Here is a 17042-nt window from a genome sequence, read left to right on the forward strand (position 1 = left end):
GAAGAGCACCTATATGATTTTTTTTGCCCTCAAATTTCAAGGTGATATTTCTCAAATGACAACCCATTGTTAAAACCACCATAGTGCTGAAACTAAGAGCTGGTTTTTTGAAAATATAAACAAAATTGACAAACCTTTAGCCAGACTCATCGAGAAAAAAAGAGAGAGGGTCCAAATCAATAAAATCAGAAATGAAAAAGAAGTTATGTCTGACACCACAGAAATACAAAAGATCATAAGAGACTACAACTACATGCCAATAAAATGGACAACCTAGAAGAAATGAACAAATTACTAGATACGTACAATATCCCAAGACTGAACCAGGAAGAAATAGAAAATATGAACAGACCAATTACCAGTAATGATATTGAATCAGTAATTTAAAAAAAACTCCCAACAAACAAAAGTCCAGGAACAGATGGCTTCACAGGTGAATTCTACCAGATATTTATCCTTCTCAAACTATTCCAAAAAATTCTAGAGGAGGGAAAACTTCCAAACTCATTCTACAAGGCCAACATCACCATGATACCAAAACTAGACAAAGATATCACAAAAAAAGAAAATTACAGGCCAATATCACTGATGGACATAGATGCAAAAACCCTGAACAAAATGTTAGCAAACTGAATCCAACAATACATTAAAAGGATCATATACCATATCAAGTGGGATTTATCCCAGGGATGCAAGAATTTTTCAATATCTGCAAATCAATCAATGTGATATACCACATTAATAAATCAAAGAATAAAAACCATATGATCATCTTAAAAGATGCAGAAAAAGCTTTTGATAAAATTCAACATCCATTTATGATAAAAACTCTCCAGAAAGCAGGCATAGAGGGAACATACCTCAACATAATAAAAACCATGTATGACAAACCTACAGCTAACATCATACTCAACGATTAAAAGCTGAAAGCACTTTCTCTAAGATCAGGAACAAGACAAGGATGCCCAAAGAGGTACACACTACTATGTATAAGATAAATAAGGTACAAGGATATATTGTACAACACAGGGAAGATAGCCAATATTTTACAATAACCCTAAATGGAATATAACCTTTAAAAACTGTGAATCACTATGTTGTACACCTGAACCTTGTATAATATTGTACATCAACTATACCTCAATTAAAAAAACAAAAAACATCATGGTGAAGAGGATCTTGGTGATATCAAATGTTGAGAGTTTTATTTTTTAGCATGACATAATCATCAGTTAGGTAAACTTGTTGCTCTTTATATGAATGGTGGACGGTGTAGCTGTCTGTCTTTTTAATGATGTTTCAAGACTTTAATTCATTGAAGGACATAAAGAAGCCTTCTTCCTGTATCAGTAATTAACATTCATTTGGGTTGAACTCTTTGGAGTCATGGATTAAATGCATCTCAGATATCTAAAAATTCTAGAAAGCCAGGAATTCCTCTATTTCCTTTTGTTAAAAGGGTATGTTTATTCCTTTTAAAATAAAATCAAGGAATTGAAAATGATAAAATAATAGACTTATCTCAAAGAATTATTTTAAAATTACATGAATTAATTTGTGTAAAGTAACTACCATATAGTAGGCACTTATGTAAGTATGTGCTATTATTATTATTACCTAAGATAAGAGTTTTCTGGAAAAATTACAATTTCTGGAAAAATTACAATTGTACAGTGTTGCGGTTCCCAGCGTTCTCTTGATGCAGGATTCTGAAACATCTTGAGCACTAGATACTACTATAGGGAAGATTAATCAATACCCACAGATGCCTATGGTCGAGATAAGAAAGAAGAAATGGAGAACAGAGAAAAGAAAGTGGCAGGGTATTCTGGTTTCTGGCTCTGCATACAATGAGCTTGGATGTATCTACTTTATTCTAACAGCAAGTAAAAAACTGAACAGATAAAAAAAATCAACGACTTTTCCTGGATCTGTAAAAGAGGTGAGGACACAAGGCAAACCACAGCCCCCCAGACTGGAAAGACAGACAGGCAAATACAGCAAGGCACAGCTTACTGGAGTAGAGACTCACAAGCAGAAACTATCCTGGGAACCAGAACCAATGTAGGAAAGTCTCCACTGTAACTGATCAATTGCTGGAGGCTCAGTGTAGACAAGTCTGAGAGTTAAAACTCTAGGGAGACACTCTCATGGGGGAGCTGTTACACTCTGTGAGTTTTACCTCCAGGAACTTGACTAGGTTTCCACAGTAGATATCAGAGAAAAATCCTCTAGTGCTTCTAGCAATAGGAGGGAAAAAGAAACATCTGGAAATATGCCAGCACACCCTGTTTTTCTTAAGGCCTGCCCTTAGGAGAAACTACTAAAACAGAGCCTAACTCACTAGGCATATTCTCAGAGCCTAACTGTCCTAGGACAGGAGAAATACTCAGCTCCAGTCCACTCTAACCATACTCTCAGACCTAAGGAAGGGGTAAGAAAAAAACTGAAATGCTTGTTAAGTACACCACAGAGGCATAGGCTCACTAAAAGACTGAGATATAAACATAGACCTATAAAATGCTTCCCCTCCTTTACACCTCTCCACCACTTAGTAAAGGCCTATTTACAGCAGTTCTTTTTACTCAGAACATCATGTCCAGCTTTCAAGAAAACAATTACAAGACAAACTAAAAGTCAAAACATACAATTTGAAAAAACAGAGCGAGCATCAGAAACAGACATGGCAAAGATATTAGAATTGTCAGACTGGGAGTTTAAAACACCTGTGATTAATATGTAAAGGACTCTAATGAATAAAGTAGATAGCATGCAAGAACAAATGGGCAATGTAAGTAGAAAGATGGATACTGAGAAAGAAACAGAAAGAAACACTAGCAATCAAAAACACTGTAACAAATGAAGAATGCCTTTTCTGGGCTTATTAGTAGAAGGGGAACGGCTGAGGAAAGAATCTCTGAGCTTGAGGATGTCTCAGTAGGAACTTCTAAAACTGAAAAGCAAAGAGAACAAAGACTGAAAAAAAACAACCCCCACAACCAGAAGAGAATATCCAAGGAGTATGGGACAACTATAAAGGTGTAACGTACTTGTAAAGGGAATACAAGGAGAAGACAGAAGGGACAGAAGAAATATTGAAACAATAATAACTGAGCATTTTCCCTAAATTAATGTCAAACACCGAACTACAGATCCAGGAAGTTCAGAGAACACCAAGCAGAATAAATGCTAAAAAACAAACAAACAAAGAATGAACAACAACAACCAAAAAAAACTATACCTAGGCATATCATTTTCAAATTACAGAAAATCAAAGATAAAGTCCTGAAAGAAGCCAGAACATAGAAACACCTTACCTATAGAGGAAGAAAGATAAGAATTACATTTAACTTCTTAGAGACGATACAAGCAAGAAGACAGTAGAATGAAATATTTAAAGTGTTGAGAGAAAAAAAAAAATCAATCTAGAATTCTGCACCCTGCAAGACTATCCTTCAAAAGTGAAAGAGAAATAATGACTTACTCAAGACAAACAAAAACTGAAGAAATTTGTTGCTGGTCAACCTGACTTGCAAGAAATTTTAAAAGAAATTCTTTAGGTAGCAGGAAAACAATATAGGTCAGAAACTGAAATCTACATAAAGTAAGGAAGAACATTGAAGAGGAATAAGTGAAGGTAAAATAAAACCTTTTATTTTTCTTATTCATAACTAATCTAACAGAAAACAGTTTGTTTAAAATAATAATACCAGCAATGTGTTTAATTATGTGTGCTTATGTATACAGCATTCTTATATATGCTTATGTATAGTGAAATGAATGACAGAAATGATACATGGATGGGAGCGAGAAATTAGGATTATTTCGTTAGTATAATGTACTCACACAATCTGTGAAATGGTATAGTGTTATCTGAAAGTGGACTTAGTTGCAAACTCTGTCTTTCTATATATAGTGCAAACTCTAGGGCAACCATTAAAAAAGTTAAAAAAGAAGTATAACTGATATGCTAAAAAAAGTGAGAAAATAGAATCATATAAAATGTTCAGTTAAAACCAACAAAGGCAGAACAAAATAGTGAAAGATAAAAACAAGAACAAGGGCAACAAATAGAAAACAGTAACAAATATGGTAGATATTAATCCAACTATATGAATAATCACTTTGAACGTCAATGGTCTAAAAGCACCAATTAAAAGACAGAGATTGATCAGTGGGGACCAAAAACCAAGACCCAACTATGTTGTCTGTAAGAAGTCAACTTTAGATATGAAGACACATATAGATTAAAAGCAAATAGATGGAGAAAAATGTACCGTGCTAACACCAACCAAAAGAAAGCAAGAATAGTTACATTAATTTCAGGCAAAGCAGACTTCAAAATAAGGAAAGTTATTAGAGATAAGGGAGGGCATTACATAATGATAAAGGTGTCAGTTCTCCAAGAAGTCATACCAATCCTTAATGTGTATGCACCTGACAACAGAGTGTCAAACTATGTGAAGCAAAACCTGATAGAATTACAAGGAAAACTAGGTGAACCTGCTATCATTGTTGGAGACTTTAGCATCCTCTATCAGAAATGGACAGATCCAGAAAGTAGAAAATCATTATGGACATAACTGAACTCAATACCACCATCAATCAGTTGGATATAATTGACATCTATGGACTACATCCAACAACAGCAGAATACACAGTCTTCTCAAGCTTGTAGAGAACATTCACTAACATAGACCACATTCTGGGCCATAAAACATACCTTAACAAATTTTTAAAAAATATAGAGTATACCATGTTTGCTCTCAGACCACAATGGAATTACACTACAAATCAATAACAAAAAGGTAACTGGAAAATTCCGAAACAGGTGGATATTGAACAACATACTTTTAGATAATACATGGGTAAAAGTAGAAATCTCAAGAGAAACTGTAAAATACTTGGAACCAAATGAAGATAAAAACACAACGTAAAATTTGTCAGATGTAGCAAAAATGCTTAGAGGGAAATTTAGAGCACAGAATGCATATACTAGAAAAGAAGAAAGATCTAAAATCAAGAGTCAAAGTTTTCCCCTTAGGAAATTAGAAAAAGAAGAGCAAATTAAACCCAAGCTAAGCAGAAGAAAAGAAATAATAAGAATTAGAGCAGAAATCATGAACCTGAAAACAGGAAATCAATAGAGAAAATCAAAACTAAAAGCTGGTTCTTTGAAAAGATCAATAAAATCAATAAGCCTCTAGTCAGGCTAACTAAGAAATAAAGAGAGAGCATGCAAACTACTAATATCAGAAATAAAAGAAGGAGCATCACTACAGATCCCATGGACATTAAAAGGATAGTAAAGGAATACTATGAACAACTCTATGCTCCCCAAATTTGATAATCTAAATGAAATGAACTAATTCCTTGAAAGACACAATCTGCCAAAATTCACACAAAAAAAGAAATATACAATCTGAATAGGCCTATATCCATAAAAGAAATTTAATCAATAACTAATAATCTTCCCAAACAGAAAGCGCCAGGCCCAGGTGGGTTCACTGGTGAAATTTTACCAAACATTTAAAAAAAGAAATTATACCAATTCCTTTCAATCTCTTTCAGAACATAGAAACAGAGGGACTACTTCCTAACTCATTTTGAAGCCAGCATTACCTGAATACCAACGAGACAAAGACATTACCAAAAAAGAAAGCTACAGATCAATATATCTCATGAACATAGATACAAAAATCCTAAACAAAGTATTAGCCAATTGAACTTAATGATGCATAAAAAGAATTATACACCATGACCAAGTGGGATTTATCTAAGATATGCAAGGCCGTTTCAACATTAGAAAATCTGTAAGTACACAACTGTTAGTGAGAACAAAATCTGTAAAGGACAAAAATAAAATCTAGACACTTAACAATGTAATATTCATAACATCTGGCATTTTTTCCATAACATAAAAAAACAAAAAGAAAAAAGCTGTGATCCATAATCAGGAGAAAAATCACCCAATAGAAATACACTCAAAAATGATAGAAATGAAAAAAAAATGATAGAAATGATGGAATGAGCAAACAAGGGTTTAAATTAAAACAGACTTCATACATATGTGCAAGGATTTTAAAATGAGGAGAGATATACAAAATATAAAAAGGAACTAAATGGAATTGCTAGAAATTAAAAATATCTGGAATGAAAAAATTCACTGGATAGTCTTAATAGCAGTTATGCACTGCAGAAGAAAAGATCCTTGAATTTGAAGGTACAATATAAAGTGTCCAAACCAAACCAGAGAGAAAGAAGGCAAAAAAATAAAAACCAAACAAGAACAAGAACAAAATCAAAGAATACAGCTTCAGTGATATGTGGGATAATACCAACAGGTCTAATAATAAGAATCCCAGAAAAAAAGTGGTGGTAGGGGGGACAAAAGATAAAATATCCCAAGAGAGAATGGCTGAAAAATTTACAGATATGATAAAAACTAAACATCATCAGATACAAAAGCTCAACAAACCCCAAGAAGAATAAATACAAAGGAAACCAAAACAAAGCACATCATAATAAAATTGCTGCAAAGTAGTGATAAAGAGAAAAATCTTAAAATGAACAACAAAAAGAAGACACATTATATAAAAGGAAACATACTTTAAAACCTATACTGATTTATCATCAGAAACAATGCAAGCCACAAAATAGAATAATGTCTTCAAAGTGCTGAGTGAAAAAGGAAAACGAAAGACAAAAAAAAAAATCTCTGAACCCAAAAGTCTATGTCTGATGAAGAATATTTCAGATATGAAGACAAAGCCCTTTTTTCATGCAAATAAAATAAATTGATGGCAGAAAATTTGTAGTACATGAAATGTTAAAGGAAGTATTGATACTTCAGGTAGAAAGAAAATGATATCCGTCAGAAACCTAGATCTATACAAGTAAAAGAAGAGTACCAGAAATAGTAGATAGATGGACAAATATGAAAGACTTTCTTCTCATTTTTAGCTTCTTTAAACTGTAACTGACTAAAACAAACAAACAAAAAACCAATAGATTGTGGGGTTTATAACATTAGTAGAAATTACACGACAACACTAGCATAAAGAACAGGAGAGAGTAAATAGAAATATACTTGTGTAAGGTTCTTAGATTAGATGTAAAAGTGGTATAATAGTAAAAAAGTAAACTGTGATGAGTTAAAGATACTCATGATAAGATGTAAACCTTGGAACAACTACTAAAATAAATAGAGTTATATCTAATAGGCCATTAGCAAAGATAAAATGTAATACTGAAAAATACTCAGTTAATCTAAAGAAGACCAAAATAAAGGTTAAAAGGAATAAAGATGGGACAAACAGAAAGCAAATAATATAGTCATGTAGTTCCAAGTGTTAGAATAGAGGATCCACAATTAGATATGCATTTGATCAATTGTTCATTTGATTTCTGACAAAAACACTGAAGTAATTCAACTGGGAAAGAACAGTGATTTCTAAAAAGGATGCTGGGAAAAATCGCATGTTTGTATGAAAAAGTACGAATTTCAACACTTACACCACACAAAAAAGCAACAACTTGAAATTAATCATAGAATTAAATATTAAAAACTAGAACTATAAAATTCCCAGAAGAAAACACAGGAGAAATCTTGGCACTCTTTAGATAAGCAAATAGTTCTTAGGACACAAAAAAGCACTACTATAAAGAAAACTGTTAAGTTGGACTCATCAAAATTGCAAGCTTCTCCCTATCAAAAGACCTTGTTAAGGGAATGAAAAAGTAAGCAATAGACTGTGGAGAAAAAATTTTTAATACATTATCTTGACAAATAACTTGTATGAAGAATATATAAAGGACTCTTTACAACTCAGTAAGACAAATAATCCAATTAATAAATGAAGAAAAGTTTTGAACAGATATTTTACAAAAGAATTGTTTTCAAATGACTGTTAAGAACATGAAGGGGTGTTTGATGTCATTAATCACCAAGGAATTGTAAATTAAAGTCACAGTGAGATAATAGCACATACTCCTTAGACTGAATAAAAGCAAAAAGACAATTCCAAGTGTTGATGAGGTATAGAGCAACCCAAACTCTCTTACATTACTGGTGGGAATGTAAAAAGACAGGATTACTTTGAAAAACAGTTTAGTAGCTTCTTATAAAGTTTAATTCACAGTTTGTGTTAAAGACATTGATTTCTTTTAAAAGAAAAAGGGAGTTAAGGAATAGTGTGACTGAAGTACAGTCAAAGTAACTTACGCTTTGATAGTTTCATTTGCCCAACTAAAGATTGCTGACCTACTCTGAGAGTACAGGCCTGAAATGGTTGCTACCAAATCTATTACTTATAGCGTATCGGCCTTTGAAATGCCCACATGAGGTCCCCAACTTAATTGTTTTTTGTATTTCTATCTTTTGTATTCTTTTTTTAAATGGATATTTCCACTCTTGTTTTCCCCCCTAGCTTATGTTCATTCTAAGGAGTTATGTGTTGGATTTCTAATTATTAAATCAAATTTTGTGTTTCATTACGGAATTCAAATGTTCACAAAGCAAATGTTTCAAAAAGTTTAGTCTAACAGAAAAAAATAAAGAGAAATAACATGGCCTGTGATCAGAAATTCTGTTTTTTTGTTCTGAATCTGCAATTTAATCAGTGGATAATCTTAGGCAAGTCTTAACATTTCTGACCCTGGTTTACTTAGCAATAAGATGAGGATACTGCCTACTTCATCCTCACCTTTATACCCTAAAATCATAAGACTGTGATATATTATGGATAAACTATACAGAAACCATAGACAGGAGGAAGAAAGGTGTTTCAGGAGGAAGAAAATACACCAGTTTTTAAATAATGTACTCCAGTCGATCTGGGTAATTATATTTACTGAAACACAGATCTGTTAGTGGTAAAATGCAAATATTGTGGGATTATGATGTGTCTCAGCTGTATTTCGTTTAAACCTGTCATATTTTCAAGTCAAACAGAAACCACCATAAAGGGCTTAATTTTGTTATGAATTAGTATATTTTATTATCTTAATTACATTTTTAAGATACCTGTGATTGGTAACAGAAGAAAAGGAAAACTTTTGCAAAGACTTAAATAGGAGAGAAAACACAAAGGCACTGTCCCTCACAACCACTGCAAGGTCTTCGGTTCCAGAGAATATATAATGTTGATGGAGAAACAACTTGTACAAAGGCCAGGGATGTTTCACCAGTTTGAAGTTCTGCCCCTTTGAGCCCGTCGACAAAATTCGGGTTCTATGAATATGTGTACTACTTGTTCCTGTTCCAGGAGAGTTGTCTGACCATGGGGAGGCGGGTTTGTTCAATGTGTAGATGGGAGAGAAGACTAATTAGAAGCAAGTAGCAGTTTTGCTTTCTCAGGCCACCACCTAAAACCCATTGATCTCTTCTAAGTCATTTTCAGTACAGTTCTGTGCTGAGTGACAGATGGTTCAAGAACTCAAGAACTGAAAGATAAATAATGGTTGAAGCATGTGGGTCACCAATTCTTTATAATCTTGTGAGAGAATTCGGCTCTTACCCTGGCCAGAAACAACTAAAACCAGCAGGGGGTGGAGGGGGCTTTCAAGGTTGTTTTCCTTTCAGTTCAATAAAGTCTACATCAGAAATAATGCAGTCTTTTAAACTTAGAAGACTGACCATTTTGAGGGTTAAAAGGAAACAGTGAGAGAATACATGAAAACTAGAAAATAAGACTTTAAAAGGAGATAATTATTACAGAGTCTTTAAGTGATAGATTCAGGTTTTGAAATCATTACATAAAGTTATCTATTGCTACTTTGCAGGGATAATGACCAAGAGAAGATGTAACATAATGACTTAAAAATAGTTTAAAAGGTATTCATGTCTGGAGGATAGTTAAAAAGTACAGGAAGAAGGAAACCATGATATGAGCCAGTTAGATTTTTTATATGGATTCTAGTAAATATTTTAAGGAAAGGTTGGTCGGTTCCAAAAAAGTGTATAAGAAAGCATATAGGTTGAAAGCCAAATGTAAATGATTTAAATAGTTAATGGACTAACAGAATAACCACTAAGTCCTCATCCTTCATTTTCCCAAGACATTAAGTATAGAGATTTAAAGGCAGAATATTAAGGATAAAACAATGTGAGAGGGCTTCCCCGGTGGCGCAGTGGTTGAGAATCTGCCTGCCAATGCAGGGGACACGGGTTCGATCCCTGGTCCAGGAAGATCCCACATGCCGCGGAGCAACTAAGCTCGTGTGCCACAACTACTGAGCCTGTGCTCTAGAGCCCGTGAGCCACAACTACTGAGCCCACATGCTGCAACTACTGAAGCCCGCACGCCTAGAGCCGGTGCTCCGCAACAAGAGAAGCCACTGCAATGAGAAGCCCGCACACTGCAACGGAGAGTAGCCTCCGCTCGCGGCAACTAGAGAAAGCCCACGCGCAGCAACGAAGACCCAACACAGCCAAAAATAAATTAATTAATTAAATAAATTAAAAAAAAAATTTTTTAAAAAACAATGTGAGAATGTTTACACCTGGTCCTGAAAGTGGGGTAACCCATGAACACTTCCTATTCGGATATGCAACCGGTTCTGTCTTTAATATCCACTCCAGCTGCGGGCAAAAGAACAATACGGCTGGGGAAAACACATACTGTACCCAGAACAATGATAGGACATAATTGCCTTGTAGAGAGAGATGCACTATGATCATAATAATAAATGCCTTTTACATTTGAAGAAAATTGGCCAGCAGTTTTGTACATCAGTTTGTTTATTAATAAAAGCACCCAAGAATCACAAAGTATTTTTCACATCTTACTAATTTCTTATATGCTCAATAGCAAAACATAATCTGTGGCAAATATTAAATTTTTATGAGACAACACTACCTAATAATAAAAAAAGAAATCTGCATTACATAATTTCCCCCCTCAACTTTCCCCTCACCCTTGTCCCAAGTATATTAAATTTTGACAGGAACTAATGGTTAATGAGTCCCAAAAGAAGACTTTATACTGAAAAAATGTAAGATAATCCTTTACAAATAACAGATTCAGCAAAACTGACATTAATAAAAATTTTAAAACATCTTTAAAGATATATTTAAGTATCTATAAAACACTTCTTGTACAAATAGAAAATTTCTCATACCTGGAATGTTATATAAAAAGTCCCATAAATGTTCTTCTTCCATGTAACTCACAAAAACATTTCCAAATGTTTGTGGAGAAAAATTGCAGTGGTACAATACTTTAAAGATAGCTTCTATCAAGCTGGATCCTTGGTTCACATTACTTTCTGTATCAGAACCCTGTTCTTGAAAGGTGCGTTCTTAAAAGGAATAAAAATGGTTTAGTAAGGTAGGTATCAATGAATATGATTACATTCTCATCACTTACTCTAGCATAATATTGTAAACATGTATTTGATTAATATTTACATAATAAGAGAAATGCCACAGTCTTTCAGGTCAATGGTTCATCAAACTCAATATAATTTCTGAGATAATCCTGGATATTTGTGGGGGAAAAAGTTGTGAGAAGGACAACATGACATCACTTCAAAGGGCAGTGCTAGTTTCCCTTTATGTCAGAATTCTTTTTCCTCTTAAAGAAACTTTTTTGATTTCTTTTCTCATTTAAAAGTAACATGCATTCATTCTAGAAACTGTAAAAAATTCAGACTAAGAAACTAAGAAAACTAAAATTGTACCAAATCCTACCAATCAGTGATAGCTACTATATTTGGTGCAGTATTTCATTCATATTATATACAAATATACACAAATATATATTTTTATATGTATACATATATGTATATGTAAGTATATGTATGTATAACTTGAACACCAAATAGAGTTATTCTATATGCACCCTCTTGTTATTGAAAATCTACTTAAAACTAGATGAATCTTTGTATCTCTGTTTGGGATTTGTGTTCTGAACATTATTATACCCTTTATTCAGAACATAAATTTCATAGGAAATTCACATTTATAGTGTTCTCAGTATTATGCTATCAATTCTACAAATAAATTTATGTGTTTCTCAGACACATAGATCCTGCTATTTCAGAATGAAGAGGTTTATCAGCTGGTTTCTCAACAAAACCTAATAGGAATTCTCACAAAGACAGAGCCATTTTAATCACTCTTTTCCGTCCTCCTCTGGCTCCATTATGACTTCTTCAAAGATCAGTTCCTATACTGTTGCATCTACAGGTAGGACTGAAAAGGTGAACTAATTTCGATTTTGTCTAGATAATTAGCATGATATGTCCAGTATCATAATATGTAAAAATATTGATTGAATTAAAGATAATGACTCTCATAAAGTTTCTTATATTTTAAATATATTGAAAAAATATAACCTAGATCATTTCGGAATGAGTACATTTCCTTTTCTTGCTAATTTGGAAGCTCATCGCTTCTATGGTTCTTCTTGATAATTTTATTTCTGTGATTTGATTTTCATGATCTAGAGAGCCTTCTGCAGGATTTTTGCTGAACTATTGGTAAAGTGATGTTCTCTTTGTACTGGGGTTGCTAAGCTGGTAGAAAGTAGGCTGGAAGCTACTGATGTCCATTGTGGGGAGAACTCCATTGAGAAGGAAGTCGATAAGGTAAGTAGAACCAAGAGATGGAGAGAACAGTCCTGACGGGATGACACTGTGTGAGAACCTGGATCCAGTAATGCCTGTATACTTATGTTAGCTGAGCTGATAAATTTCCCTTTTTGGTTAAACCAGGTTAATTTGGGTTTCTGTCACGTGCAATCTAAAGGGTCCTAAGTTTTCATCAAGCACAAAAGGTTAAATGACAAAGAGTCCTAGTCCAGGCATTCATAATTTCATCTTTTTTATCCAAATAGTCTCCTCAGTCCTCTCTGCGTTTCCCTCCCTCTAATTCAGCTTACATCCAACTATCAGTTATCCTTCATGTCATCGCCCCATGTTTAAACCTTCCCCTGCTCCTACACTTTGTTAGAAATTCCTGAACCTGAAAATCAAGAGTTTCCACAATCTTTTCCCAAATTATGTTTCAATCCGCAGTCATCTGCTCCTCCCAAACTGGTGTACTTGTTTTCCTTGCACATGTTCCCTCCTATCGCCTTTTGTTTGTCTCAACCACTTCACTAGTCTAGAATGTTCTGCTCCAATAAAATTCCCAAGATTTAATCAGGCAATTACTATGTCAGCAGTCATATTAGATGCTAAGGCCTACACCTTCCAGGGATTCACTGCCTCTGTGTGTGTGTGTGTGTGTGTGTGTGTGTGTGTGTGTGTGTGTGTGTGTTTGGGGGGTGGGGTGGGAATGATAGACATGTAAACAATCATTACAGCAATGTAAAGATAAGTAGGGTTACAGTACATCCTGGTTTGCCTCAGGCAGTCCTGGTTTATGTCTGTTGTTCTGGTGTAATTAGTAGCAGCATCCTCTTTCACTCTTAAACTGGGTCCCAGTTTAAATGACGAATTATTCGATCACCTTAAGTCTAAGTGCCTTAAGTATAAGGTACTATGAAAATATAGAGGATGATGTTTTAAATTTGGGGATAGGAACGCAGAGAAGACATCTTCTCTCTGAGAGAAGACCCTGTTTCAGCGAAGTCTTTAAGGAGGAGTAGAAATCTACTGGCACGACAAGGTTGAGGTGGGAAAGGTGCTTTCCAGGAAGACAGAAGAGTTGGTCCAATGGTGAGAAGACAGGTTGCTGCTGGTAGGGTGGCATGGCTGAAGTGTGAATGGTATGCAGGAGGGAGAGATAAAGCTAGACAATCAACACAGCCTGAATAATCTAAGGCCCCATGAATCATGCACTGACAATACAGATGGAGAAAGGGGGATGGTATGAGGAATATTATAATAAAAATAATGAGTTTTATTAGCATTAACATTGTTGTTATTACCATATAAATGTGTCAAAATACTTCAATGTATATTTTTTATTTCTATTTTCCCTTGCTTCGAAAAAAGTAGTCTGTTTACCTGCCTCAGGGATTTTTGCTATTTGAAAAGCAACAAATAGACTGAAGTCAGTTGCCCACCCAGACTTAAAAAAAAAAAAAAAAAGCTAAATCCATTGAATAGTTATTAGTTTGAACTAAATGAAATAGCCATTTTTTAAGGCCAAAAAATACTGGTACTATATATTGGTACCAATATTGGTACTATGATACCAAAGTGGAATCATATGTGTCTGGCAGGCGGACAGAGGCAAGGGTCATGAGGGCTCAGAGAGAGGAGACCTCTGGGACTGGAGAGAGACATCTGGGGGTTGCAAGGGCTTTGCTGGAAGGCAGAGCTCAGGGAGGCTTGTCTGGGTGAGGCACGGAGGGAAGCTGGATCCTTGACACAGGTTCTCAGTCTCAAAGGTTACAAGCCACGCCTGGCTGCTGTGCTTGGCAGGAGCGTTTGGACAGGGATAAGGGTATTTCTACAGTAACTAGGGTGACCAGATAACTGCTGATCAAAACAGTCTCACAGGGACTTCTGCACGACCCCGGGGTAAGGGTGGGAACTCTAAGAATAGCTACAGTTAAATGTCCTACCAACCAGGCAGGAGACGCTCAGAATCCTCTTAAAATTGATTTGAATACAGTAAGCGACTTAGATATTCCTTGTATATCTGAGTTCATGAATTGAGATTTATACCGACTCTGTAAAAACAAAGTTACTACCCACAAATTACACTATGCTGAACATCACATGAGCTGCATTAAGTGTAATTTCATCCTCCTAACACTCTACAGAATGGGTGCCGGTTATCCCAGCTTTACAGATGAATAAGTGAAATTGAGAAAAATTAAGTAACTTGCCCCAAGATCACAGAGGCAGTAAGAATTTGCCTGTGCTGTTTGCATTAAACTATAATCTCAAATTTCTCAAAGGCTGCTTTGACATTTTATTGTTAATAACCTCTGAATGCAAAGTACTCAGTCTACACCAGGTATTTGGTATGTGGTAATTGATTGTCTTCATACAAAATACCTCAATTTCATGTAGCTTTCTACAATTTCACATATATGACCTCATTACCTCTCTAGTACTGTTTCCTTAGTGGACTTTCTATGAATGTGCATCTTGTCTTTAGGTATCTTCCCACAGCACCTGGAACACTGCTACACGCTTAACTAATGTTTGAATACTAAAGAAAGAAGGAAGGGAGGAAGGGAGAAAGAAATAAATCTCTTGAGTAGTTTTGTTGGGTTTTGGTCCATCTAGTAATAGTTTTTTTTTTTTTTTTTGGAATGACATTTACCTTCTAGTCATAATATTCAAATGTCATTTTCCCCTGCAAACCTCATCCTCCTCATATCCATTGCTTCCTTTCTTTTCACCTACTCCTTGAAACCTCTCTTCTCTCTTGACTTCCTTATAGCCATGCTTTCTTGGTTTCAGGGGGCCTTGTGAGCTGTCTTTTCTATAGCTCTCTCTCTTCTATCATCTAGAACTGGGGTTGGCAAATGAAGAAACTAAATCTTAAAGAGGCTTATCCTTAATGAATAAAGGAGAAAAAAAGCATTTAATGAATAAAGAAGAAAAAAAGCATTTTATGAATAATCGAGAAAATAGCTACATTCAATAAAGATTAATAACTGAGCAATTGATTCTAGTTCCTTGAAAACCGATCATCAGTACATGGCATACACAGGCAATTCTGTATGTTGAAAAATTATTTTGTGTTATTTACGTATTAGTAAACATAGATAGGCAAACCTCTTTGAAACAGTTCTGGCTGTACGGACCTGTATCTACTAGGATTCTTCCTCATGCTTTTTAGAAGGCAAGATTTTCCAAAGTGTGTTTCGTGGGATGTTAATGGGTAGCACATATGTCCTGGAAGTGCTGGCTCCAACAATGGTAAACACTTTTGTTTTCTGCAGGATTTTTCACAGCCTTTATTCATGAGCTCTGTGACTCTCTACGAAGGTATTTTAGTATACACATAGTGTTTCTAAGTATTTTTGACCATGAAACCCTTTTCTAGTATTGTGTCTAGCAAGACTACTATTCAATAAAACTGAATCTAGGAATCATGTTTGCAAAGAGTCTCTTACATTACCTTTAAGCCCTTTGGATTTGCAAATCAAAGTGAGCAGTTCAAATGGAAAAGGTACAAGGTAGAAGCACAAAGGGCTATTCTGCATAAGAAGACTGTCAGGAAAAGAAATTACTAACCAGGTCACCAAAGTTGGATTTAATTTTAATTCAAAAGCATCATTTGTGGAGCAAGAGGAATTTTGCTTTAGCAGTAGGCACTGGCAAGACTAACAAAGCATGGCCAAAATAGGTCTTTAAAACTTTGACTCTTACCCCACAGATTTATATCAAGTTCTAACTGATTAAGAAACATAATGTGATTATATGGCTGGAAGGCACCTCACAGGGAAGTCAGTAAATACTTGGTCAATAAATGAATAAATCTTTGCTGATTGAATAAATAAAAACGTCTTCCAGCATCCGTGACAATGGTGACCTAGCTTGCTTTTGAATACTTTCAGGGGTGGGATACCCACCACCATTCAAGGCAGCCGTCCCTCTGCTGGACAGCTAAAATACCAAACTGTTTTGCATTTTAAAAATATAGAGAGAGCACTTATGTGAAAGAACTACAGAAATCTGGGCAAGTCTCTTTAGTGAATAGAGAAAAGAAGAGCACTTCCTCAGTTATCATTATGGATGACAATTCAGGGTTTTTGACTGACAGACTGACAGCCAAAATCCATTTCCTTTTAACTTATTCCCAAGCATGTCCACGTGTTGAACTGGACAGCCTATTATTTTTTTCTTTTTTAAGTGAAGACTTAACATATTTGAAGATAGCTATCCTGCCTCCTCTAGTTCTTTTCTTCTCCAAGTTAGACATACCCAGTTTATTTAAGCAAGGCATGGCCTGGTTTTTACTTAACATCTTAGCACTTTTCACTCTTCAGTGGGCACTCTCCATTGAAGCAGCCTGTGCCAAAAAAAGACCACTAAGCATAAGTGCACTATTGGTCCAAATTCTGCAACTGGCAGCCCTAGGAGTGAGAGGCAAGTTTTGAGCTCCATCTGTGCTCCTGAATAAGCAC

The 17042-nt window shown here is 35.0% G+C and overlaps 1 protein-coding gene across 1 annotated transcript in view; it reads right to left on the minus strand.

Annotated features, from left to right (window-relative positions):
* KIAA0825 overlaps nucleotides 1-17042 on the minus strand; it is a 398890-nt gene that overhangs the window by 216412 nt on the left and 165436 nt on the right. Inside the window, 1 exon segment of the mRNA XM_079918575.1 lies at nucleotides 11122-11301. Coding sequence (XP_079774701.1) covers nucleotides 11122-11301 — 180 coding nt within the window.

Source organism: Stenella coeruleoalba, assembly GCF_951394435.1.
Source record: "Stenella coeruleoalba genome assembly, chromosome: 3".
Taxonomy (NCBI): domain Eukaryota; kingdom Metazoa; phylum Chordata; class Mammalia; order Artiodactyla; family Delphinidae; genus Stenella; species Stenella coeruleoalba.